This window comes from Gymnodraco acuticeps, unplaced genomic scaffold (assembly GCF_902827175.1).
Source record: "Gymnodraco acuticeps unplaced genomic scaffold, fGymAcu1.1, whole genome shotgun sequence".
Taxonomy (NCBI): domain Eukaryota; kingdom Metazoa; phylum Chordata; class Actinopteri; order Perciformes; family Bathydraconidae; genus Gymnodraco; species Gymnodraco acuticeps.
In genome coordinates, this window is record NW_022990238.1 from 6,121,110 (window position 1) to 6,146,673 (window position 25,564).

The window sequence follows — 25,564 nt, forward strand, 5'->3', positions numbered from 1 at the left end:
CTTCAAGTGACGAACCAGAGACCTCATGAAGAGCATTTAATGACAATAATGGCTATATTTGGTGGAGCTATAATGTAAAGGCTTCTGTAATAGTAACAACAATAGAACAAAAGTACTATCATTAGAAATGTTGCTTATTTTATTGTTTATGTTTATCGTACTATTTTCTTTAAGGATTTACATACATTTGTAACACAAGTCAAGAGTGTTAGTTTTTGGTATAATTACACAACAACTTGATGGATTTGCTAATTGTTTTATTTGCTTTTGAGACAAAAACAGTTTTAAACAAATGCTCAGCATGTGATGGTCTCGCGTCGCAGCTCTAATGGTACTGTCTTCCCAGGGAGGACACCACCACGGCCAGGAACTTCTGGAAAGCTGCCTGCACCTCACCAGTGAACTCTTTACCCAGCTGAGCAGCAACCACGATGGTCAGGCAGTCGGCCAGGAGCTGCAACACAGCAAATATCAGGACAAAATCAGCCACATGAAAGGTTGGTAATCTCTGAATATGAATAATTAATGAGTTCCACACGGTACCTTGAAGTTGTCGGGCGTCCACGTCAGTATCAGTTTTCTCGGAGTGCAGCACGCTCAGTTCGGTGTAGGTGTTCTCTATGTCGTCCAAGTTCTTCACAGCCCGGTCCCAGACTCGTGCATGATGGTTGTTCCGTGTTTTGGAAACCATGGGATTCCCTTGATCGCAGCGGCGTTGTAGTAGGTTTCCAAAGCCGCTAAAATACCTCTGAGTCCAGGGGTAGACGACCAGACACCTGAGGAAACACGTGAACACGTTCAAATCAAACGGTTATATTAGAAAAAATGTAGTTTAATCCAATGTGTCTGAAAGAAAACATGTCTCTGCTGCATTATTTTAAATGCAAAACTACAAAGACCCACCTGGCAAGAGCTGCAGGGCCCACCACATCATACTCAATCCTGGAGAAGATGTCCTTAATGGTGTCGCGCTCGAAGTCTGTCCATTCAACCATTTTGTCGCTTCCCAGTTTGCAGGTCAGCAGATACTGAGTTCTCTGGCATCAGATGCAACCTTTTAAAGCCCTCCTGCTCCCATCCCACAACCAGCGAGTGGGTGGGTGGTGGGCCGGGCAAGTTCTATCTCATGGATTTTCTACAGTGATAAGAGAATTCGGCGAATTTGCTCCACCTACATTATCTCTGAGAGGAAGGAAATAGTTAAAGTAATAATTGTAATACAGCAACAGTAGATATCTTGAACGTATCAGTCACAGCATCAGCACCCTGGACAGAGATCTATAATTAATTATACAAAGACCAACTATACTGAGTAATGCTATAAATTATCATTTTAAATGATGTTTTCAACTTTCTTTGTATTACTTTTAATTTCCCTTCACCAGAATAGGTACAGAGACATTATCCAGTTTAACGTAACAGCCCTAGAAGTGTCTGGTTCCCTTCATACATGTTGGTATAGCCTATGAATTCAGTGCCTTTCTCAATCTCAAATCAGAAGATGGATTGAAACCAGTCAGGTAGTATCTCCAGGCTATACACTAACACAAAGGCTGATGTTTAAACAAAATGTTTTTGTCACTTTGGGGTTTAGTGTTGACATCTTGAACATTTCCAAAGTCACCATGAGAAGAATTGTCTTGTTTGTCTCATGGGGGCTGCAACCCAACACGCCTTGTGCAGCATATCTTAGAGGAAGATCTGGGTGTTTCTATGCTCTGTTACGAGCATAAAAACCCCTCACTGCTTGGGCTGATCACCGCATTCAGCAACACACGTTCAACTGGCAAGATGACCACTCTCACTGCTAAAGACAAGCAAACAGTCAAGGCCTTCTGGGCTAAAGTGTCTGGAAAGTCCGAGGACATCGGCGCCGATGCTGTAGCCAGGTAATGTGACCGAAACTGACTGCTGCAACCTGCTCCAACATTTATAAATGCATTTATGTTGGCTCTCACTAACATTTGTTTTGGTTTGACCCAGGATGCTGGTGGTGTACCCACAGACCAAGATTTACTTCTCCCACTGGCCGGACCAGAGCCCCAACTCTCCTGCTGCCAGGAAGCACGGAATAACTGTGATGATGGGAGTTGGAGACGCTGTGACCAAAATGGATGACCTGAAAGAAGGTCTCAAGGAACTCAGTCAGCTGCATGCCTTCACTCTGCGTGTGGACCCTGGTAACTTCAAGGTGCAGAGCCAGAGTGATTCAAAGATAATACCTTGAAATGTACAGGAAGTGTTTCTCAAACTTGGGCCGTTGAGAGGTTTCCAGACAGACAACAGATCCATCTGTTACAACCATGCACAACATGTCCTTATGTTTGATGGGTATATGTAACATCTGTGTCATTTTCTTCTTTCACAGATTCTCTCCCACAACATCCTTGTGGTCATGGCCGTCATGTTCCCCACCGACTTCACCCCTGATGTTCATGTGTCTCTGGACAAGTTCCTGGCTGCTGTGTCTCTGGCCCTGTCTGAGAAGTACCGATAAGCAGCAGGAGAAGAAGAAGAAGGAGACTGCAGCATGAGATGACATTGTGTTGCATCGTGATTAATAAATGCATTCATGCTAAAAGAAAAGAAACTGTTGTATTCTGGTTTGTGTGTTATGATCATGTCAAATGTCAGAGTTAATCACAACTACAGCACAAAGCAGACTTTATAGTCAACCAGAAGAAACTCAACAGGAAACCACTTTGACCTTATTGTTATTTATTAGGCAGAAAGTCCAAACGTCCTCTTTTGTATGCATTGTGAAATGTCTTTTGGTTTGGACAAAGCAAGGCATTTTAAGACGTCACCCTTTTAGGTGAGATTATATACATTTAACAATTAAAGATTGATTTGCAAAACAATGTGCAGGATCGTCAATGATGAAATCAATTGTAAAAATTGTAAAAAACTAATAGGGTCACTGGGATCAGTTCAAACATTTTCATAATGATTTTAAGAAAACAAAAGTAGAAGACCCATAAAACAGGTAAGTATGTTGTATCAATTTGGCAACATCAATGTTTCTTCAAAACATTGGATTACATTTGATATTGGGTCAACAAAGGATTTCGTGGTGGTTGTAATGAATATTTTTTATTTTAGTATTAACAGCTTTTCTTATTATTATTATAATTATTCTTATAATTATAATAATACTTTTAATTTTGTAATCATCTGTATTAATATTGTTCTTGTTATTGTTGTTATTATTACTAATATAATGATGACGATTAGTAGTATTAGTAGTATTATTTATACAACTGTTATTATAAAAAACATCAAAAAAAGTGAGCTACCTGAAAGAAAGAAAAAATATGTAAAGCAACTTTATAGCTCTTCAAGTGACGAACCAAGACCTCATGAAGAGCATTTAATGACAATAATGGCTATATTTGGTGGAGCTATAATGTAAAGGCTTTCTGTTATAGTAACAACAATAGCAACAAAAGTACTATCATTAGAAATGTTGCTTATTTTATTGTTTATGTTTATCGTACTATTTTCTTTAAGGATTTACATACATTTGTAACACAAGTCAAGAGTGTTAGTTTTTGGTGTAATTACACAACAACTTGATGGATTTGCTAATTGTTTTATTTGCTTTTGAGACAAAAACAGTTTTAAACAAATGCTCAGCATGTGATGGTCTCGCGTCGCAGCTCTAATGGTACTGTCTTCCCAGGGAGGACACCACCACGGCCAGGAACTTCTGGAAAGCTGCCTGCACCTCACCAGTGAACTCTTTACCCAGCTGAGCAGCAACCACGATGGTCAGGCAGTCGGCCAGGAGCTGCAACACAGCAAATATCAGGACAAAATCAGCCACATGAAAGGTTGGTAATCTCTGAATATGAATAATTAAATGAGTTCCACAACGGTACCTTGAAGTTGTCGGGGTCCACGTGCAGTTTCTCGGAGTGCAGCACGCTCAGTTCGGTGTAGGTGTTCTCTATGTCGTCCAAGTTCTTCACAGCCCGGTCCAGACTGTGCATGATGGTTGTTCCGTGTTTGGAAACCATGGGATTTCCCTTGATCGCAGCGGCGTTGTAGAGGTTTCCAAAGCCGCCAAAATACCTCTGAGTCCAGGGGTAGACGACCAGACACCTGAGGAAACACGTGAACACGTTCAAATCAAACGGTTACATTAGAAAAAATGTAGTTTAATCCAATGTGTCTGAAAGAAAACATGTCTCTGCTACATTATTTTAAAATGCAAAACTACAAAGACCCACCTGGCAAGAGCTGCAGGGCCCACCACATCATACTCAATCCTGGAGAAGATGTCCTTAATGGTGTCGCGCTCGAAGTCTGTCCATTCAACCATTTTGTCGCTTCCAGTTTGCAGGTCAGCAGATACTGAGTTCTCTGGCATCAGATGCAACCTTTTAAAGCCCTCCTGCTCCCATCCCACAACCAGCGAGTGGGTGGGTGGTGGGCCGGGCAAGTTCTATCTCATGGATTTTCTACAGTGATAAGAGAATTCGGCGAATTTGCTCCACCTACATTATCTCTGAGAGGAAGGAAATAGTTAAAGTAATAATTGTAATACAGCAACAGTAGATATCTTGAACGTATCAGTCACAGCATCAGCACCCTGGACAGAGATCTATAATTAATTATACAAAGACCAACTATACTGAGTAATGCTATAAATTATCATTTTAAATGATGTTTTCAACTTTCTTTGTATTACTTTTAATTTCCCTTCACCAGACTAGGTACAGAGACATTATCCAGTTTAACGTAACAGCCCTAGAAGTGTCTGGTTCCCTTCATACATGTTGGTATAGCCTATGAATTCAGTGCCTTTCTCAATCTCAAATCAGAAGATGGATTGAAACCAGTCAGGTAGTATCTCCAGGCTATACACTAACACAAAGGCTGATGTTTAAACAAAATGTTTTTGTCACTTTGGGGTTTAGTGTTGACATCTTGAACATTTCCAAAGTCACCATGAGAAGAATTGTCTGGTTTGTCTCATGGGGGCTGCAACCCAACACGCCTTGTGCAGCATATCTTAGAGGAAGATCTGGGTGTTTCTATGCTCTGTTACGAGCATAAAAACCCCTCACTGCTTGGGCTGATCACCGCATTCAGCAACACACGTTCAACTGGCAAGATGACCACTCTCACTGCTAAAGACAAGCAAACAGTCAAGGCCTTCTGGGCTAAAGTGTCTGGAAAGTCCGAGGACATCGGCGCCGATGCTGTAGCCAGGTAATGTGACCGAACTGACTGCTGCAACCTGCTCCAACATTTATAAATGCATTTATGTTGGCTCTCACTAACATTTGTTTTGGTTTGACCCAGGATGCTGGTGGTGTACCCACAGACCAAGATTTACTTCTCCCACTGGCCGGACCAGAGCCCCAACTCTCCTGCTGCCAGGAAGCACGGAATAACTGTGATGATGGGAGTTGGAGACGCTGTGACCAAAATGGATGACCTGAAAGAAGGTCTCAAGGAACTCAGTCAGCTGCATGCCTTCACTCTGCGTGTGGACCCTGGTAACTTCAAGGTGCAGAGCCAGAGTGATTCAAAGATAATACCTTGAAATGTACAGGAAGTGTTTCTCAAACTTGGGCCGTTGAGAGGTTTCCAGACAGACAACAGATCCATCTGTTACAACCATGCACAACATGTCCTTATGTTTGATGGGTATATGTAACATCTGTGTCATTTTCTTCTTTCACAGATTCTCTCCCACAACATCCTTGTGGTCATGGCCGTCATGTTCCCCACCGACTTCACCCCTGATGTTCATGTGTCTCTGGACAAGTTCCTGGCTGCTGTGTCTCTGGCCCTGTCTGAGAAGTACCGATAAGCAGCAGAAGAAGAAGGAGACTGCAGCATGAGATGACATTGTGTTGCATCGTGATTAATAAATGCATTCATGCTAAAAGAAAATAAACTGTTGTATTCTGGTTTGTGTGTTATGATCATGTCAAATGTCAGAGTTAATCACAACTACAGCACAAAGCAGACTTTATAGTCAACCAGAAGAAACTCAACAGGAAACCACTTTGACCTTATTGTTATGTTTTAGGCAGAAAGTCCAAACGTCCTCTTTTGTATGTGTGACCTGCCCCACCGGGGAGGGGGGGGGGGCTGCGATAATAAAAGGGGGTTAGGATACTTAACGCTAACCTGGGTTCCCCAATACGAGCCCTTAGGACAAGTCACGCAGATAAGAATAAAAGGATGGGCAGGGACGCGGCCTCAAGTTCAAATGTTTACAAACGTTTATTATATAAATAATCAAGTAAAAGTTCAGTAGTACAAAATGCAGATTAAAACTTATTCAGCTTTCTCAGTCGACACACATAAGTCCCACGATTGAAGGCTGGCTCTGACAAGGAGAAAATAACTATAATAATTACAATATCACACATAATGATAGTTAAAAAGTGATTCTTCTGGCCAACTGCTGAGGGTTTCCCCAAAACCACAATATCACCACGTGTAGCTGTATTCAATCAAACACTCACTACAAATCAACCATATCTGCATGCAAAAAGTGCCCAGCAAACCACATGCTCCACTCCACAGGCCAGGATCGTCACTGAAGAAGTATAAGCACAGAGACAGTATTAGACCTTGTGGGACAGAGTGGGTCGTTACAATGAGGGTGCTGTCGCTTTAAAGATTAAATCACTAGTTTGTACACAATACAACAAACTAGTCAATAAGCAAAACATAGAAGGTAGGCAAAACGGTAGCAAACTAATCCTAAAATAAATGGAGAAAGGAGATTAGAAATTGTATAAAGACTTATATGAATGTCCTTCAGTGTACATACAATTAATCTCCTACCTCTGATGCAAACGCATTCACTCAATTATCACCTCACTGGACACCTCTGCAACGGTGATTCTCTGCACAGTCTCTGCTGGGGCTGTCAAGAAGCCTGGCATTTACAGGCCACATGTTAACAATTCAGTGGTAGGCCTACACTGAATGTTACAAATCCTAACAGCAGCTTCACATACCTCGTATAGGGGGAATACACGCCTATCAGCCAGACAATGATAACTGGAACAAGAACACTCGTAAATAGTCACAGCTGATTTGGGTGAGGAGTGAGTGGGCATTTAAAGTGTAGCGGGAGATGCTGAACTACATACAGCTGCGCGTTTTCCTTATATGGAAGGGCCAGCTGACTAAAGAAGGGGGGTGTGTCTTAAAGGGCCAGTGGCGGCCCAGCCACGTGAAGAAATGATCTGACAGCTAATCCTCAGAAAACAGTAGCGCCGGCTACAATCTGCCCCCAATTTGTTGTATTGGCGACCCGCCGATATCACCCAGTACTATAACAGCTGATTAGTTCCAGGGTCTAAAATATGCAGCTACCATACTACTAAAACCAGGGACCCGAGAGGTTACAGCCCCAGGTAGCCTAACCTCTGCCACCTCAGGCAGGCGATGAGGGTTCGAGTGTTGACCCGCTGTTTTCCGAGCTGTTCTCCTTGGGGGCTCTGTCCCGCTTCCTGAAGCCACTGCGAGGGATGAGTTTAGAGGAGAACTATTAGAAGTGGCTGGTATTATCTGGAGCGGTCTTGATTCTTCACCAAAGGACCTGGTCACCACAAAGAGACCATCACCCGCTTCTTCCTCAAGCATGTCCCTGCTCATAGCCACGTGGTCCTCACTCTCAGTGGGGGCATTATTGGGGTCCTCTCTTGCAGATCCTTGAGGGCAAAGATTAGGAGGTACAGGTTTGATCATACATCGATGGAGGTGTTTCACTTTGTGGGGATCTTCCAAGGGGGTCACGGAATATGTGGAGCCCCCAGCACTGGGGGCTTTGATCACCACATGGATGACTGGCTCCACCGGTCCTGGATTTTGACTCTTCCTCTTCTGCTGTGGTCTCTCACGTAGACCAGCTGTTTTTCCTGCAGGTCGCTGGCATTAGCTCCAGCATCATGGCGTTCCTTGCGAGAGTTTGCAGCTTTCTCCATTCTCCAACGTGCCCCGTCGTAGGCCACCTGTAGTCGTTTTTGATGCTCCTGGACCCAGGTTTCAACTCTTCCATGGGAAGGTTCGGGAACTCTTCCCAGGAGGAAGTCAACAGGTAAATGAGGCTCCTGTCCAAACATAAGGTAGTAAGGGGACTCACCGGTAGATTGGTGGATGGTGGTGTTGTATGCAAACGTAACCTGAGGCAAGTATCTAGACCAATTCTGCTTCCTTTCAATTGGGAGCGTACGGAGCAAATCATGGAGAGTCCGGTTGAACCGTTCACACTGCCCGTTACCCTGGGGTTGGTATGGTGTAGTCCGGGTTTTCTGAATGTCGTAGAGTTCACATAGCTGTTGAATAAGGGCACTCTCAAAATTCCTACCCTGGTCAGAGTGAAGACGAGCGGGCACTCCAAACTTGTAAAACCACTCTGTCACCAGAACATGTGCTACTGTTGAGGCACATTGGTCCTTCGTTGCTACAGCCTGGGTGAACTTCGAAAACACGTCAGTCATTACAAGGACATTTTCTTTGCCATCTTGCGAGGGTTCAAGGAGAGTAAAGTCAATTGCCAATATCTGATTGGGTTTGGAGGCCAGGAGGTGGCCCATGGGTGCTTTGGTGTGTGGTTGAGTTACCTTGGCAAGTGTACAGCGCTCACACTGCTGGCACCACTCTTTGATGTCTCTGTGCATGTGGGGCCAGTAACATCTTTGTCGTACAAGATCCGTTGTCCTCTCCATCCCCTGGTGGCCGTGACCCTGGTGTAGCTGCTGCAGAACTTGACTCTTCAGACATCCTGGAAGGAGTAGTTGGTAGAAGTCCTCTCCTCCATCTGGCCTCTGGGTACGGCGATACAGCAGTCCATCCATCTGGGTAATCCTTTCCCATTGCCGACACAGCTCCAGGACTTGGGGAGGGAGGGTTGCTCTGTCTGGGCACTTGTGGCTTTCCCAGTACTGTAAAAACATCCCTATAACTGGGTCAGCCATCTGAAGAGCAGCCAACTCAGTGCTTGAATGTGATGGAAGGGCAGAAATGGCAGCTTGGATTACCAGATTATGGGCCTCTGAGCTGCAAGGTTTCTGCAAGGCCTTGGGAATGAATGTCCCTGATAGGGGCAGCTCTATGACCTCCTGGGGTGGCACAGGGTGCCTTCTTGAGAGTGCATCAGCGTTAACGTTGGCCCTGCCTGATCTATACCGAAGGGTGTAATCAAAGTCTGCCAACGCCGCGGCCCAGCGCTGTTCAGTAGCCCCTAATTTTGCTGTATTTAGGTGGCTGAGGGGGTTATTATCAGTCCAGACAATGCATTTTTGGCCCTGCAGGTAGTCCCGGAATTTCTCTGTCATGGCCCACTTTAATGCCAAGAACTCAAGCTTCATGGAACTGTAGTTGGACATGTTTCTTTCTGTGGGTTTCAACCCACGACTGGCATATGCTACAGGTCTCACTTTTCCGTCCTGCTCCTGCGAGAGAACTGCTCCTAGACCGCCATAACTTGCATCAATTTCCAAAATGAATGGAAGGGAAAAGTTTGCGTAAGCCAGAACAGGTGCACTCACCAGCTTTGCTCTGAGATCCTGGAAACTCCTGTCACTCTCTTCAGTCCAACTGTCCCCCAGAGGTTGCTGCTGCTTCCGGCTGTGGGTCCGTTGAGCTTCTGCAACTAATCGGTGAAGTGGGGCAGCAAGCTTGGCAAATCCCTCCACAAAGCGCCTGTAGTAACTAGCAAAGCCCAGAAAGGATCGTAACTCCGACACAGTAGTGGGGCAGTTCCAGTTTGCCACTGCAGAGATCTTATCCGGATCTGTAGAGACACCATCAGCAGAGATGACATGGCCGAGGTACTTTACCTCCTTTTGGAAGAATGCACACTTGCTCAGCTTCACTTTCAAGCCCTCTTGCTGCAGCTTGTTCAACACAGCCCCCAAACGGTCCAGCTGTTCATCCACTGTGGAAGAGAAGACGACAACATCATCCAAATACAACAGTAGGGATTGACAGTGCTGGGCCCCGAACATCCGCTCCATCAGTCTCTGAAAGGTGCTAGGTGCGTTACAAAGGCCAAATGGCATTCTATTGAATTCAAACAAGCCAAATGGTGTGCAAAAAGCAGTTTTCAGTTTGTCTTTTTCTGCCACAGGAACCTGATGGTATCCACTTGCCAAATCCAGGGTCGTGAACCACTTTGCTCCTGAGAGTGCATCAAGCGATTCCTCGATCCTCGGCAATGGGAAGGCATCCCGGCGCGTCTTGCTATTCAGCCGCCGGTAGTCGACACAAAGGCGGATACTGCCATCTTTCTTCCGAACGATGACGATTGGAGAGGCGTAGGGGCTGCTACTCTCTCGGATCACCTGGCTGTCTAACAACTGTCGAATATGTGCCTTTACTGCCTCATACTCTGAGGGGGGTACTCTCCTATATCGCTGACGGACTGGTACCTCGTCTAGGAGGGGTATCTCATGGGTAATTAGGTCAGAGCACCCCAAATCACCATCATGTGTGGCAAACACTGTCTCATACTGCCTCAATAATGACCGGGCTTTGACCTGATCTGCAGGAGGGAGTACTGACAAGTCTACAGCTGAGATGGGGTCTACAAAGAGGGCATCTGAGCCAACCTGAGAGGATATGGTAGCCGTGACCTGCGTCATGGGGGGAACAGACACCTCAGTGATTCCTTTTGGTAAACTCACAATTTCAGCAGGGCTCAGCGTACCAACGGGGGTGCGGGGGTGAAGGGTAGCATCAGTAGCACTTACATTTACCACTGGAATATAGGCTGTCCCCCTCACTACTGTGACCATGGCTGGAGACACTAGCACACCTGCAGGGAGATGGCTTTTAGCAGTGAATGGCTCAAAAAGACCGGCACCAGTGGCACCGAACCCACCCTGGGGACATGTGGTGGCAACTATCTTCACTGTACCAGCAGGAATGCACACTGGTCTCCGCCCCCTTACCCTGACCATGCCAATTGTAGGGATGTTTGTCTCTACCTGATGACACTGCTGGAAGGCTTTGCGCCAAGGGGAGGAAGGTTGATGAACAAAAGGGAGGTCATACAGGGCAGCACCATGCTTTTGAAAGAGCTCATTGTAGCATTCTTTGATCACATTCATACCTAGAATACCTGGCACCTTAGGCTGGGGTAAATGTGCGGGGGGGGTCCTTAACGACCAGAATTCCCCGACTAGGGACCACTTTGCCCAAAACTTCTACATCAGTCTCCAAGTAACCAACATAAGGTATTTCGATGCCATTTGCTGCATGGAGTTCAAGCCAATGACAGGAGTTGAGACCTCCCTGAAAATGCTGGGCAAAGAAACTCTGAGTGATAGTGGTTACCATTGAGCCGGTGTCGAGTAAACAATTAATCTCCACACCGCCCAGGCCAACAGTTACAGTTGGGCAGGACCCTAACAACTTTGAGACATCGATGTCATCCTCTGAGCCAGGAGCATTCCCTTCTGAGTCATGGCTCTGCAGACCAGAAGGAATTCGTTTTCCGCGGGCTGCTGGGCATTGGCTGAACCTAGCCTGGGGGCATAGGGCTTGGGGTTTTGCTGAACACGCTGATGGGAACAATTTCTAGCAATATGCCCTGGCTGCTGGCAGCGTCTGCACACTACAGGGGCATTTGGAGTGAACTGTTGCTGTCTAGGGATATTTTGTAGCTGCAACATATTCTGAGAGAGCTGATTAATTTGTTCTTGCTGCTTTCTCAACATGTCTTTTAACTGAGCCATATCATCTTGAGCCTTATCATTAGCTGCAACAGCCATCTCACCCTTGTCCTGGGAACCTTGGACTGCACAAAATGATGGCACGGAGTGACTTCTCTCTCTCACACTAGGTGACTGGCCCTCCTGTTCCCATCTAAATGCTTCTGTCCTGACATCGAGTAAGGTGTAATCTGGGTGCATGCGAACCAGGCGTTTTAACTCTCTAGGTAAGGCAGGTTCCAGTACATGCTCTACAAATTGGTCCCTTATCAGTACAGCTGAATTGGTCATACCTCCGGGGTTGCTTTTAACCACTTTCTCCATGAGGCAGAAGAGGGCATGGGAATACTCCTGGAGGGACTCTCCAACTAGCTGCTTTCTAGAAAAGAAACTCTCCTGTAGAGCAACATAAGATTTAGAACAACCATACATTTCTTGCAGAATAGTCAAGATTCGTTCTGGATTTTCACGTTCACCTTGTGGCCGGTACCTAATCTCCTCTCTAGCCTCACTTTCCAGATGGTCATAGATAAAGTAAGCCTGATCTAGAGGAGAGAGGTAACGAGCCCGCATGCTGGACCGCACCTCCTCGACCCAATCACTTATCCCTATACCAGAGTTACCTCTAAACACCGGACATTTGCGTTCTCTGGGAAGGTAGAGAACACGCTCGCTGGTGTGAACCCCCCTTGAGGTGGAGGGTTGTGGTGCAGTGGATGGGCCCCCATCAGCGCTGGTCGAATCTCGAGATGCAGCACGCTCCTGTCGCAGCTGCTCATTGTCAGCCTTAAGCTGGGCAATCATGTCCCTTAAGTCTTGCAGATCAGCCTCCATGGCTACTGCGGCGGGAAGAAAGAACGGTCAGTTACGGGTTGCAGGTGAATTAATTCAAGGTCCGTACAGCACAGCCAGGTCTTCACTCCCGCAGCTAGTCCGCTACCGTTTTGCCCCTTACCTCTACACAGCCTTGTCTATTTATGCCTCAGAAAAGAAATAATTAAAGCATTGAAAAAAAAAAAATAATAATAATAATAATAATAATTGTATCGTACAAAAGAACTAGAAGCACACGTCGCTGCTTTATACCATCCTGCCGACAACGTTCAAATGTGACCTGCCCCCAGGGTTCGAGTTACGTGGGAGCCAATGGGAGCTGAGCTCCCATAAGGAGGTGCCTGAGCTCCCACGGACCCAATGAAATCAAACATCTGTGGGGGTCGCTAATATACATTACCAACAACCATTATTTTGATCAGAAAATAATGCATTTTTCAATGTAATTAGTATTATTTACGTTAACGAGGTAAATAGGCAAACAAAACAATGTTTTCCAAAAGAACTACGCATCGTATTCTCTCTTGAATGACAATATGCCTGTACTTCACCTCTAAGGTGCGCAATAAAATATTGCGCAATCTATGCCTGTGAGGCTGTGAACGTGCTGCGCGCGCCCGAAGAATGAACCGTTATATATTTACAAGATACCCACATACTACGAGTACCGTAGGCTAGCAGACGAGTACTATGCCGCCCAAAAAAAGGCCACTGCTGCCGACGGGGTCTACAAGCCTGGCTAGTTTTGGTTTTCTCACAAAGAAACAAAAAACAGCTTTTGACAACCAAAATGCACCTGCTAGCGTGACAGCTAGCACTAACCTTGCAGCTACGGAGGATGCTGTCTTTGCTAGCGGACCTGATGCTGTTGAATGTGGGACCACCTGCACACACGAAGAAAGTTCCGAAGCGGAGCGGCATGAGGAGGCAGGAGGTACTGCTACAGAAGGACTGCCACTTAACTGGGGACACAATCAGTGGAGATCCTGGAAAGAAAGAAACACCTGGCTGTTTTCAAAGGAGTGTGGTCTTGGATGCCTCGTCTGTAAGGTAGCCAAGACTCTCTTACTTTCGGAGAAAAAATATGGAACGCATTTGGCGGATGCCTGGATCAATGGGACTGTGAGTAGCCCTGTGCAGAAGCAGTTGCGGAATTTTTTTTACATACACCGCGACTCTGTTGCTCATAAACGAGCTGTTGAAATAGCGGAGCTCAAACTAAAACAAGTGCTTCCGAAGAAAGTTGCAGAACTCAGCTCCAGCCTGTTTAATGAGACAGCTAGTTCGTTCAGGGCAGCCTATACTGTCGCTAAAGAAAGGTTGCCTTATACAAAATTGAAACCCATTATGCAACTTAATGAGATGAATGGTGCGACAGTCGGCCCTGCTCACAGATCCGATCATTCATGTGCCCAGATTGTGGAGCACATTGCACAAGAGATGAAAAAGAAATGTATTTCTAATATCAAATCACTTGATTCCCGTATTAGTCTAACGCTAGACGAAAGCACAATTCATGGACGCGCATACATGATTATTTATGTCAGGTGCGATGTCACTGGGAATGGAGATATGGACAATGTGTATTTTGACATTGTTGAACTGGACCAGGGCACTGATGCAGAGTCGCTGTGTAGCGCACTGAAAACAGCCTCCAGGCGGGGGGAATGGATGAAGAGTTTCTTTGTAAAAACCTAATTAGCATAGCCACAGACGGTGCTGCCGTGCTAACCGGGAGACAGAATGGACTCATAGCCAGGCTGAAAAAGGATTTCCCTCGTCTTCAGGCAGTTCATTGTCTAGCTCATCGTTTGGAATTAGCGGTGAATGATTCATTGAAGGCTGTGGCAGGCTGTAATCATTTAGAGTTTTTCCTCGCTAAACTCTATTCTCTTTACCACCAGTCCACGAAAAACGCCAGGGAGTTAGAGGAAGCGGCTGCGGAACTGAACATGCAGATTCTGAAAATCGGACAAGTCTTTACAATTAGATGGGTTTCCAGCAGTTACAACACTGTCAAAGCTGTGCTGAAGGACTTCCCAGTGTTAGCACATCACTTTAAATCTGCTAGTGAAGATGGCTCACGTTCCGGTGCAGAGAAAGCCAAGTACACTGGTTTACTAAAGCATCTGACATCCACTGGATTCCTCACTGATTTAGCGACAATGAAAGACGTGTTACGTGAATTACAAAGTCTCTCCCTGAAACTACAGAAACGCGACACGTCCCTGGTTGATGCAAGCCGCTACATACATCAGACGATCGAGGTGCTCTCTGCCATGAAGGACAACGATGGGAAAACTGAACTAAAAGTCAAAGCGGGCATAACAAGCGGCCAGTTCAAAGGGGTTGATATTAGAGAAACTCAACCTAAAGTAAAGAAGTCCCAATTTTACCAGTCAATCCTTGATAATCTCACCAGGCGTCTCCCCGATAGTGAGCTGGTAACTATGTTGAAGCCTCTGGATCAGCACTTCTGGCCAAAAGAGAGGACAGAGCTTGTTCTGTTTGGAGAAAGGGAGGTGGGGAAGTTTGCTAAACTTCTCGGAGAGTCCGCAACTGAAGCTGTCAGTGAGTTCAGAGACTGGAAACTTCAACAACAAGGCAAGGAACATCAGGGTAAAACCTTGAAAAGAATGATAGTGGCGAGCAACACTGTTCTTCCGACATCTGCAGAGTGCGAGAGGGGCTTTTCGGCATGCAATGACACTGACTGCAAGACCAGGAACCGGCTGCGAGCCAGAAGCCTCAACGCATTGTTGTTTGTGGACTTAAATGGGCCTCCTATCAACATATTTGACCCTTTCCCATTCATCCAATCGTGGATAAATAAAGGACATCGGACTTCCACATCATGGGTTCCAGGACCGCGACCACAGCCTGCTGAAAACAGACCACTTTGGGCTATTTTATCTGCGTAAAGCTGCGTGTGTGTCTGTGTGTGCGTGTGTGTGTGTTTGTTGGACCACGTAAAGTGAAGTCAGTCTCTCTCTCTCGTTTTATCTGTGAGAGCTAATTTTTGTATTTTCTTTAATTTGTATAGCTCTTACGTTGTTATTGATTGTGTACGAGTTCATGTGTTTGAGCATGCGCAGTCTGTCCTGAAGTTGTGGAGAGAGAGTAAAACCTAATAAACGGAGGCTCTGTTTGTGACGCTCCACAAGTACAGAGTTCCTGAGTTTTTGTGATTTTGTAATTATCTTTGAAGCCCTAACACATCAGACACTACTTGTATACTCTCAAGGGTGTGCAATATATACCATCAGTTGGAGTCTGCACCTCCAAGGTGCGCAATACATTATTGCGCAATCTATGCCTGTGTGCGTGCGCGCCTGCACGTGCGCGCGTGCAGGCGCAGGCATGCGTTAGTTTTAAAGACCCCCATAGAGCTCAGTTTATAACTCGAACCCTGCCTGCCCCACCGGGGAGGGGGGGGGGGGGCTGCGATAATAAAAGGGGTTTAGGATACTTAACGCTAACCTGGGTTCCCCAATACGAGCCCTTAGGACAAGTCACGCAGATAAGAATAAAAGGATGGACAGGGACGCGGCCTCAAGTTCAAATGTTTACAAACGTTTATTATATAAATAATCAAGTAAAAGTTCAGTAGTACAAAATGCAGATTAAAACTTATTCAGCTTTCTCAGTCGACACACATAAGTCCCACGATTGAAGGCTGGCTCTGACAAGGAGAGAATAACTATAATAATTACAATATCACACATAATGATAGTTAAAAAGTGATTCTTCTGGCCAACTGCTGAGGGTTTCCCCAAAACCACAATATCACCACGTGTAGCTGTATTCAATCAAACACTCACTACAAATCAACCATATCTGCATGCAAAAAGTGCCCAGCAAACCACATGCTCCACTCCACAGGCCAGGATCGTCACTGAAGAAGTATAAGCACAGAGATAGTATTAGACCTTGTGGGACAGAGTGGGTCGTTACAATGAGGGTGCTGTCGCTTTAAAGATTAAATCACTAGTTTGTACACAATACAACAAACTAGTCAATAAGCAAAACATAGAAGGTAGGCAAAACGGTAGCAAACTAATCCTAAAATAAATGGAGAAAGGAGATTAGAAATTGTATAAAGACTTATATGAATGTCCTTCAGTGTACATACAATTAATCTCCTACCTCTGATGCAAACGCATTCACTCAATTATCACCTCACTGGACACCTCTGCAACGGTGATTCTCTGCACAGTCTCTGCTGGGGCTGTCAAGAAGCCTGGCATTTACAGGCCACATGTTAACAATTCAGTGGTAGGCCTACACTGAATGTTACAAATCCTAACAGCAGCTTCACATACCTCGTATAGGGGGAATACACGCCTATCAGCCAGACAACGATAACTGGAACAAGAACACTCGTAATAGTCACAGCTGATGTGGGTGAGGAGTGAGTGGGCATTTAAAGTGTAGCGGGAGATGCTGAACTACATACAGCTGTGCGTTTTCCTTATATGGAAGGGCCAGCTGACTAAAGAAGGGGGGGGGGTGTCTTAAAGGGCCAGTGGCGGCCCAGCCACGTGAAGAAATGATCTGACAGCTAATCCTCAGAAAACAGTAGCGCCGGCTACATATGCATTGTGAAATGTCTTTTGGTTTGGACAAAGCAAGGCATTTTAAGACGTCACCCTTTTAGGTGAGATTATATATATTTAACAATTAATGGATTGATTTGCAAAACAATGTGCAGGATCGTCAATGATGAAATCAATTGTAAAAATTGTAAAAAAACGAATAGGGTCACTGGGATCAGTTCAAACATTTTCATAATGATTTTAAGAAAACAAAAGTAGAAGACCCATAAAACAGGTAAGTATGTTGTATCAATTTGGCAACATCAATGTTTCTTCAAAACATTGGATTACATTTGATATTGGGTCAACAAAGGATTTCGTGGTGGTTGTAATGAATATTTTTTATTTTAGTATTAACAGCTTTTCTTACTATTATTATAATTATTCTTATAATTATAATAATACTTTTAATTTAGTAATCATTTGTATTAATATTGTTCTTGTTCTTATTATTGTTGTTATTATTACTAATATAATGATGACGATTAGTAGTATTAGTAGTATTATTTATACAACTGTTATTATAAAAAACATCAAAAAAAGTGAGCTACCTGAAAGAAAGAAAAAATATGTAAAGCAACTTTATAGCTCTTCAAGTGACGAACCAGAGACCTCATGAAGAGCATTTAATGACAATAATGGCTATATTTGGTGGAGCTATAATGTAAAGGCTTTCTGTAATAGTAACAACAATAGCAACAAAAGTACTATCATTAGAAATGTTGCTTATTTTATTGTTTATGTTTATCGTACTATTTTCTTTAAGGATTTACATACATTTGTAACACAAGTCAAGAGTGTTAGTTTTTGGTGTAATTACACAACAACTTGATGGATTAGCTAATTGTTTTATTTGCTTTTGAGACAAAAACAGTTTTAAACAAATGCTCAGCATGTGATGGTCTCGCGTCGCAGCTCTAATGGTACTGTCTTCCCAGGGAGGACACCACCACGGCCAGGAACTTCTGGAAAGCTGCCTGCACCTCACCAGTGAACTCTTTACCCAGCTGAGCAGCAACCACGATGGTCAGGCAGTCGGCCAGGAGCTGCAACACAGCAAGCATCAGAACGCATCAGAAGCAGGAAAGGTTGGTAATCTCTGAATATGAATAATTAAATGAGTTCCACAACGGTACCTTGAAGTTGTCGGGGTCCACGTGCAGTTTCTCGGAGTGCAGCACGCTCAGTTCGGTGTAGGTGTTCTCTATGTCGTCCAAGTTCTTCACAGCCCGGTCCAGACCGTGCATGATGGTTGTTCCGTGTTTGGAAACCATGGGATTTCCCTTGATCGCAGCGGCGTTGTAGAGGTTTCCAAAGCCGCTAAAATACCTCTGAGTCCAGGGGTAGACGACCAGACACCTGAGGAAACACGTGAACACGTTCAAATCAAACGGTTACATTAGAAAAAATGTAGTTTAATCCAATGTGTCTGAAAGAAAACATGTCTCTGCTACATTATTTTAAAATGCAAAACTACAAAGACCCACCTGGCAAGAGCTGCAGGGCCCACCACATCATACTCAATCCTGGAGAAGATGTCCTTAATGGTGTCGCGCTCGAAGTCTGTCCATTCAACCATTTTGTCGCTTCCAGTTTGCAGGTCAGCAGATACTGAGTTCTCTGGCATCAGATGCAACCTTTTAAAGCCCTCCTGCTCCCATCCCACAACCAGCGAGTGGGTGGGTGGTGGGCCGGGCAAGTTCTATCTCATGGATTTTCTACAGTGATAAGAGAATTCGGCGAATTTGCTCCACCTACATTATCTCTGAGAGGAAGGAAATAGATTAAAGTAATAATTGTAATACAGCAACAGTAGATATCTTGAACGTATCAGTCACAGCATCAGCACCCTGGACAGAGATCTATAATTAATTATACAAAGACCAACTATACTGAGTAATGCTATAAATTATCATTTTAAATGATGTTTTCAACTTTCTTTGTATTACTTTTAATTTCCCTTCACCATCATAGGTACAGAGACATTATCCAGTTTAAGGTAACAGCCCTAGAAGTGTCTGGTTCCCTTCATACATGTTGGTATAGCCTATGAATTCAGTGCCTTTCTCAATCTCAAATCAGAAGATGGATTGAAACCAGTCAGGTAGTATCTCCAGGCTATACACTAACACAAAGGCTGATGTTTAAACAAAATGTTTTTGTCACTTTGGGGTTTAGTGTTGACATCTTAAACATTTCCAAAGTCACCATGACAAGAATTATCTGGTTTATCTCATGGGGGCTGCAACCCAACACGCCTTGTGCAGCATATCTTAGAGGAAGATCTGGGTGTTTCTATGCTCTGTTACAAGCATAAAAACCCCTCACTGCTTGGGCTGATCACCGCATTCAGCAACACACGTTCAACTGGCATTGATGACCACTCTCACTGCTAAAGACAAGCAAACAGTCAAGGCCTTCTGGGCTAAAGTGTCTGGAAAGTCCGAGGACATCGGTGCCGATGCTGTAGCCAGGTAATGTGACCGAACTGACTGCTGCAACCTGCTCCAACATTTATAAATGCATTTATGTTGGCTCTCACTAACATTTGTTTTGGTTTGACCCAGGATGCTGGTGGTGTACCCACAGACCAAGATTTACTTCTCCCACTGGCCGGACCAGAGCCCCAACTCTCCTGCTGCCAGGAAGCACGGAATAACTGTGATGATGGGAGTTGGAGACGCTGTGACCAAAATCGATGACCTGAAAGAAGGTCTCAAGGAACTCAGTCAGCTGCATGCCTTCACTCTGCGTGTGGACCCTGGTAACTTCAAGGTGCAGAGCCAGAGTGATTCAAAGATAATACCTTGAAATGTACAGGAAGTGTTTCTCAAACTTGGGCCGTTGAGAGGTTTCCAGACAGACAACAGATCCATCTGTTACAACCATGCACAACATGTCCTTATGTTTGATGGGTATATGTAACATCTGTGTCATTTTCTTCTTTCACAGATTCTCTCCCACAACATCCTTGTGGTCATGGCCGTCATGTTCCCCACCGACTTCACCCCTGAGGTTCATGTGTCTCTGGACAAGTTCCTGGCTGCTGTGTCTCTGGCCCTGTCTGAGAAGTACCGATAAGCAGCAGGAGAAGAAGAAGAAGGAGACTGCAGCATGAGATGACATTGTGTTGCATCGTGATTAATAAATGCATTCATGCTAAAAGAAAAGAAACTGTTGTATTCTGGTTTGTGTGTTATGATCATGTCAAATGTCAGAGTTAATCACAACTACAGCACAAAGCAGACTTTATAGTCAACCAGAAGAAACTCAACAGGAAACCACTTTGACCTTATTGTTATTTATTAGGCAGAAAGTCCAAACGTCCTCTTTTGTATGCATTGTGAAATGTCTTTTGGTTTGGACAAAGCAAGGCATTTTAAGACGTCACCCTTTTAGGTGAGATTATATACATTTAACAATTAATGGATTGATTTGCAAAACAATGTGCAGGATCGTCAATGATGAAATCAATTGTAAAAATTGTAAAAAAACTAATAGGGTCACTGGGATCAGTTCAAACATTTTCATAATGATTTTAAGAAAACAAAAGTAGAAGACCCATAAAACAGGTAAGTATGTTGTATCAATTTGGCAACATCAATGTTTCTTCAAAACATTGGATTACATTTGATATTGGGTCAACAAAGGATTTCGTGGTGGTTGTAATGAATATTTTTTATTTTAGTATTAACAGCTTTTCTTACTATTATTATAATTATTCTTATAATTATAATAATACTTTTAATTTAGTAATCATCTGTATTAATATTGTTCTTGTTCTTATTATTGTTGTTATTATTACTAATATAATGATGACGATTAGTAGTATTAGTAGTATTATTTATACAACTGTTATTATAAAAAACATCAAAAAAAGTGAGCTACCTGAAAGAAAGAAAAAATATGTAAAGCAACTTTATAGCTCTTCAAGTGACGAACCAGAGACCTCATGCAGAGCATTTAATGACAATAATGGCTATATTTGGTGGAGCTATAATGTAAAGGCTTTCTGTAATAGTAACAACAATAGCAACAAAAGTACTATCATTAGAAATGTTGCTTATTTTATTGTTTATGTTATCGTACTATTTTCTTTAAGGATTTACATACATTTGTAACACAAGTCAAGAGTGTTAGTTTTTGGTGTAATTACACAACAACTTGATGGATTTGCTAATTGTTTTATTTGCTTTTGAGACAAAAACAGTTTTAAACAAATGCTCAGCATGTGATGGTCTCGCGTCGCAGCTCTAATGGTACTGTCTTCCCAGGGAGGACACCACCACGGCCAGGAACTTCTGGAAAGCTGCCTGCACCTCACCAGTGAACTCTTTACCCAGCTGAGCAGCAACCACGATGGTCACGGCAGTCGGCCAGGAGCTGCAACACAGCAAGCATCAGAACGCATCAGAAGCAGGAAAGGTTGGTAATCTCTGCATATGAATAATTAAATGAGTTCCACAACGGTACCTTGAAGTTGTCGGGGTCCACGTGCAGTTTCTCGGAGTGCAGCACGCTCAGTTCGGTGTAGGTGTTCTCTATGTCGTCCAAGTTCTTCACAGCCCGGTCCAGACCGTGCATGATGGTTGTTCCGTGTTTGGAAACCATGGGATTTCCCTTGATCGCAGCGGCGTTGTAGAGGTTTCCAAAGCCGCCAAAATACCTCTGAGTCCAGGGGTAGACGACCAGACACCTGAGGAAACACGTGAACACGTTCAAATCAAACGGTTACATTAGAAAAAATGTAGTTTAATCCAATGTGTCTGAAAGAAAACATGTCTCTGCTACATTATTTTAAAATGCAAAACTACAAAGACCCACCTGGCAAGAGCTGCAGGGCCCACCACATCATACTCAATCCTGGAGAAGATGTCCTTAATGGTGTCGCGCTCGAAGTCTGTCCATTCAACCATTTTGTCGCTTCCAGTTTGCAGGTCAGCAGATACTGAGTTCTCTGGCATCAGATGCAACCTTTTAAAGCCCTCCTGCTCCCATCCCACAACCAGCGAGTGGGTGGGTGGTGGGCCGGGCAAGTTCTATCTCATGGATTTTCTACAGTGATAAGAGAATTCAGGCGAATTTGCTCCACCTACATTATCTCTGAGAGGAAGGAAATAGATTAAAGTAATCATTGTAATACAGCAACAGTAGATATCTTGAACGTATCAGTCACAGCATCAGCACCCTGGACAGAGATCTATAATTAATTATACAAAGACCAACTATACTGAGTAATGCTATAAATTATCATTTTAAATGATGTTTTCAACTTTCTTTGTATTACTTTTAATTTCCCTTCACCAGAATAGGATACAGAGACATTATCCAGTTTAAAGTAACAGCCCTAGAAGTGTCTGGTTCCCTTCATACATGTTGGTATAGCCTATGAATTTAGTGCCTTTCTCAATCTCAAATCAGAAGATGGATTGAAACCAGTCAGGTAGTATCTCCAGGCTATACACTAACACAAAGGCTGATGTTTAAACAAAATGTTTTTGTCACTTTGGGGTTTAGTGTTGACATCTTAAACATTTCCAAAGTCACCATGACAAGAATTATCTGGTTTATCTCATGGGGGCTGCAACCCAACACGCCTTGTGCAGCATATCTTAGAGGAAGATCTGGGTGTTTCTATGCTCTGTTACAAGCATAAAAACCCCTCACTGCTTGGGCTGATCACCGCATTCAGCAACACACGTTCAACTGGCATGATGACCACTCTCACTGCTAAAGACAAGCAAACAGTCAAGGCCTTCTGGGCTAAAGTGTCTGGAAAGTCCGAGGACATCGGTGCCGATGCTGTAGCCAGGTAATGTGACCGAACTGACTGCTGCAACCTGCTCCAACATTTATAAATGCATTTATGTTGGCTCTCACTAACATTTGTTTTGGTTTGACCCAGGATGCTGGTGGTGTACCCACAGACCAAGATTTACTTCTCCCACTGGCCGGACCAGAGCCCCAACTCTCCTGCTGCCAGGAAGCACGGAATAACTGTGATGATGGGAGTTGGAGACGCTGTGACCAAAATCGGATGACCTGAAAGAAGGTCTCAAGGAACTCAGTCAGCTGCATGCCTTCACTCTGCGTGTGGACCCTGGTAACTTCAAGGTGCAGAGCCAGAGTGATTCAAAGATAATACCTTGAAATGTACAGGAAGTGTTTCTCAAACTTGGGCCGTTGAGAGGTTTCCAGACAGACAACAGATCCATCTGTTACAACCATGCACAACATGTCCTTGTGTTTGATGGGTATATGTAACATCTGTGTCATTTTCTTCTTTCACAGATTCTCTCCCACAACATCCTTGTGGTCATGGCCGTCATGTTCCCCACCGACTTCACCCCTGAGGTTCATGTGTCTCTGGACAAGTTCCTGGCTGCTGTGTCTCTGGCCCTGGCTGAGAAGTACCGATAAGCAGCAGGAGAAGAAGAAGAAGGAGACTGCAGCATGAGATGACATTGTGTTGCATCGTGATTAATAAATGCATTCATGCTAAAAGAAAAGAAACTGTTGTATTCTGATTTGTGTGTTATGATCATGTCAAATGTCAGAGTTAATCACAACTACAGCACAAAGCAGACTTTATAGTCAACCAGAAGAAACTCAACAGGAAACCACTTTGACCTTATTGTTATGTTTTAGGCAGAAAGTCCAAACGCCCTCTTTTGTATGCATTGTGAAATGTCTTTTGGTTTGGACAAAGCAAGGCATTTTAAGACGTCACCCTTTTAGGTGAGATTATATACATTTAACAATTAAAGATTGATTTGCAAAACAATGTGCAGGATCGTCAATGATGAAATCAATTGTAAAAATTGTAAAAAAACTAATAGGGTCACTGGGATCAGTTCAAACATTTTCATAATGATTTTAAGAAAACAAAAGTAGAAGACCCATAAAACAGGTAAGTATGTTGTATCAATTTGGCAACATCAATGTTTCTTCAAAACATTGGATTACATTTGATATTGGGTCAACAAAGGATTTCGTGGTGGTTGTAATGAATATTTTTTATTTTAGTATTAACAGCTTTTCTTACTATTATTATAATTATTCTTATAATTATAATAATACTTTTAATTTAGTAATCATTTGTATTAATATTGTTCTTGTTCTTATTATTGTTGTTATTATTACTAATATAATGATGACGATTAGTAGTATTAGTAGTATTATTTATACAACTGTTATTATAAAAAACATCAAAAAAAGTGAGCTACCTGAAAGAAAGAAAAAATATGTAAAGCAACTTTATAGCTCTTCAAGTGACGAACCAGAGACCTCATGAAGAGCATTTAATGACAATAATGGCTATATTTGGTGGAGCTATAATGTAAAGGCTTTCTGTAATAGTAACAACAATAGCAACAAAAGTACTATCATTAGAAATGTTGCTTATTTTATTGTTTATGTTTATCGTACTATTTTCTTTAAGGATTTACATACATTTGTAACACAAGTCAAGAGTGTTAGTTTTTGGTGTAATTACACAACAACTTGATGGATTTGCTAATTGTTTTATTTGCTTTTGAGACAAAAACAGTTTTAAACAAATGCTCAGCATGTGATGGTCTTGCGTCGCAGCTCTAATGGTACTGTCTTCCCAGGGAGGACACCACCACGGCCAGGAACTTCTGGAAAGCTGCCTGCACCTCACCAGTGAACTCTTTACCCAGCTGAGCAGCAACCACGATGGTCACGCAGTCGGCCAGGAGCTGCAACACAGCAAGCATCAGAACGCATCAGAAGCAGGAAAGGTTGGTAATCTCTGAATATGAATAATTAAATGAGTTCCACAACGGTACCTTGAAGTTGTCGGGGTCCACGTGCAGTTTCTCGGAGTGCAGCACGCTCAGTTCGGTGTAGGTGTTCTCTATGTCGTCCAAGTTCTTCACAGCCCGGTCCAGACCGTGCATGATGGTTGTTCCGTGTTTGGAAACCATGGGATTTCCCTTGATCGCAGCGGCGTTGTAGAGGTTTCCAAAGCCGCCAAAATACCTCTGAGTCCAGGGGTAGACGACCAGACACCTGAGGAAACACGTGAACACGTTCAAATCAAACGGTTACATTAGAAAAAATGTAGTTTAATCCAATGTGTCTGAAAGAAAACATGTCTCTGCTACATTATTTTAAAATGCAAAACTACAAAGACCCACCTGGCAAGAGCTGCAGGGCCCACCACATCATACTCAATCCTGGAGAAGATGTCCTTAATGGTGTCGCGCTCGAAGTCTGTCCATTCAACCATTTTGTCGCTTCCAGTTTGCAGGTCAGCAGATACTGAGTTCTCTGGCATCAGATGCAACCTTTTAAAGCCCTCCTGCTCCCATCCCACAACCAGCGAGTGGGTGGGTGGTGGGCCGGGCAAGTTCTATCTCATGGATTTTCTACAGTGATAAGAGAATTCGGCGAATTTGCTCCACCTACATTATCTCT

At 43.7% G+C, this 25,564-nt stretch overlaps 6 protein-coding genes and 3 pseudogenes across 7 annotated transcripts; 4 read left to right on the plus strand and 5 right to left on the minus strand.

Annotated features, from left to right (window-relative positions):
• Positions 1-240: 240 nt before the first annotated feature.
• On the minus strand, positions 241-1,008 carry LOC117548569 (annotated as a pseudogene).
• A 741-nt stretch (positions 1,009-1,749) lies between these two features.
• LOC117548560 (hemoglobin subunit alpha-2-like) lies at positions 1,750-5,834 on the plus strand. Of its 2 annotated transcripts, XM_034219929.1 has the most exons (4): positions 1,750-1,889; positions 1,984-2,191; positions 2,369-2,519; positions 5,816-5,834. In XM_034219929.1, exons 1-3 carry the CDS (start codon positions 1,792-1,794, stop codon positions 2,495-2,497), a joined length of 435 nt encoding a protein of 144 aa, XP_034075820.1. In that variant the 5' UTR covers positions 1,750-1,791; the 3' UTR covers positions 2,498-2,519; positions 5,816-5,834. The 2 variants fall into 2 exon arrangements, with proteins under 2 accessions (XP_034075820.1, XP_034075819.1); XM_034219928.1 differs by lacking the exon at positions 5,816-5,834 and having other exon boundaries at positions 2,369-2,586.
• Positions 3,577-4,380, minus strand: LOC117548565 (hemoglobin subunit beta-2-like). The gene is made up of 3 exons (XM_034219934.1): positions 4,233-4,380; positions 3,882-4,104; positions 3,577-3,790 (listed from the first exon to the last, which is right to left on the minus strand). The coding sequence occupies exons 1-3, from the start codon at positions 4,370-4,372 to the stop codon at positions 3,662-3,664; spliced, it is 492 nt and encodes a 163-aa protein (XP_034075825.1). The 5' UTR covers positions 4,373-4,380; the 3' UTR covers positions 3,577-3,661.
• Positions 5,078-20,243, plus strand: LOC117548559 (hemoglobin subunit alpha-2-like). The gene is made up of 4 exons (XM_034219927.1): positions 5,078-5,217; positions 5,311-5,518; positions 5,696-5,840; positions 20,217-20,243. Exons 1-3 carry the CDS (start codon positions 5,120-5,122, stop codon positions 5,822-5,824), a joined length of 435 nt encoding a protein of 144 aa, XP_034075818.1. The 5' UTR covers positions 5,078-5,119; the 3' UTR covers positions 5,825-5,840; positions 20,217-20,243.
• Positions 17,951-18,756, minus strand: LOC117548568 (hemoglobin subunit beta-2-like). Its single transcript, XM_034219937.1, has 3 exons — positions 18,610-18,756; positions 18,259-18,481; positions 17,951-18,168 (listed from the first exon to the last, which is right to left on the minus strand). Exons 1-3 carry the CDS (start codon positions 18,747-18,749, stop codon positions 18,040-18,042), a joined length of 492 nt encoding a protein of 163 aa, XP_034075828.1. The 5' UTR covers positions 18,750-18,756; the 3' UTR covers positions 17,951-18,039.
• On the plus strand, positions 19,499-20,292 carry LOC117548572 (hemoglobin subunit alpha-2-like). Its single transcript, XM_034219939.1, has 3 exons — positions 19,499-19,596; positions 19,690-19,897; positions 20,075-20,292. Exons 1-3 carry the CDS (start codon positions 19,499-19,501, stop codon positions 20,201-20,203), a joined length of 435 nt encoding a protein of 144 aa, XP_034075830.1. The 3' UTR covers positions 20,204-20,292.
• A 998-nt stretch (positions 20,293-21,290) lies between these two features.
• On the minus strand, positions 21,291-22,094 carry LOC117548567 (annotated as a pseudogene).
• A 700-nt stretch (positions 22,095-22,794) lies between these two features.
• On the plus strand, positions 22,795-23,635 carry LOC117548571 (annotated as a pseudogene).
• A 994-nt stretch (positions 23,636-24,629) lies between these two features.
• On the minus strand, positions 24,630-25,431 carry LOC117548561 (hemoglobin subunit beta-2-like). Its single transcript, XM_034219930.1, has 3 exons — positions 25,285-25,431; positions 24,934-25,156; positions 24,630-24,843 (listed from the first exon to the last, which is right to left on the minus strand). The coding sequence occupies exons 1-3, from the start codon at positions 25,422-25,424 to the stop codon at positions 24,715-24,717; spliced, it is 492 nt and encodes a 163-aa protein (XP_034075821.1). The 5' UTR covers positions 25,425-25,431; the 3' UTR covers positions 24,630-24,714.
• Positions 25,432-25,564: the final 133 nt, after the last annotated feature.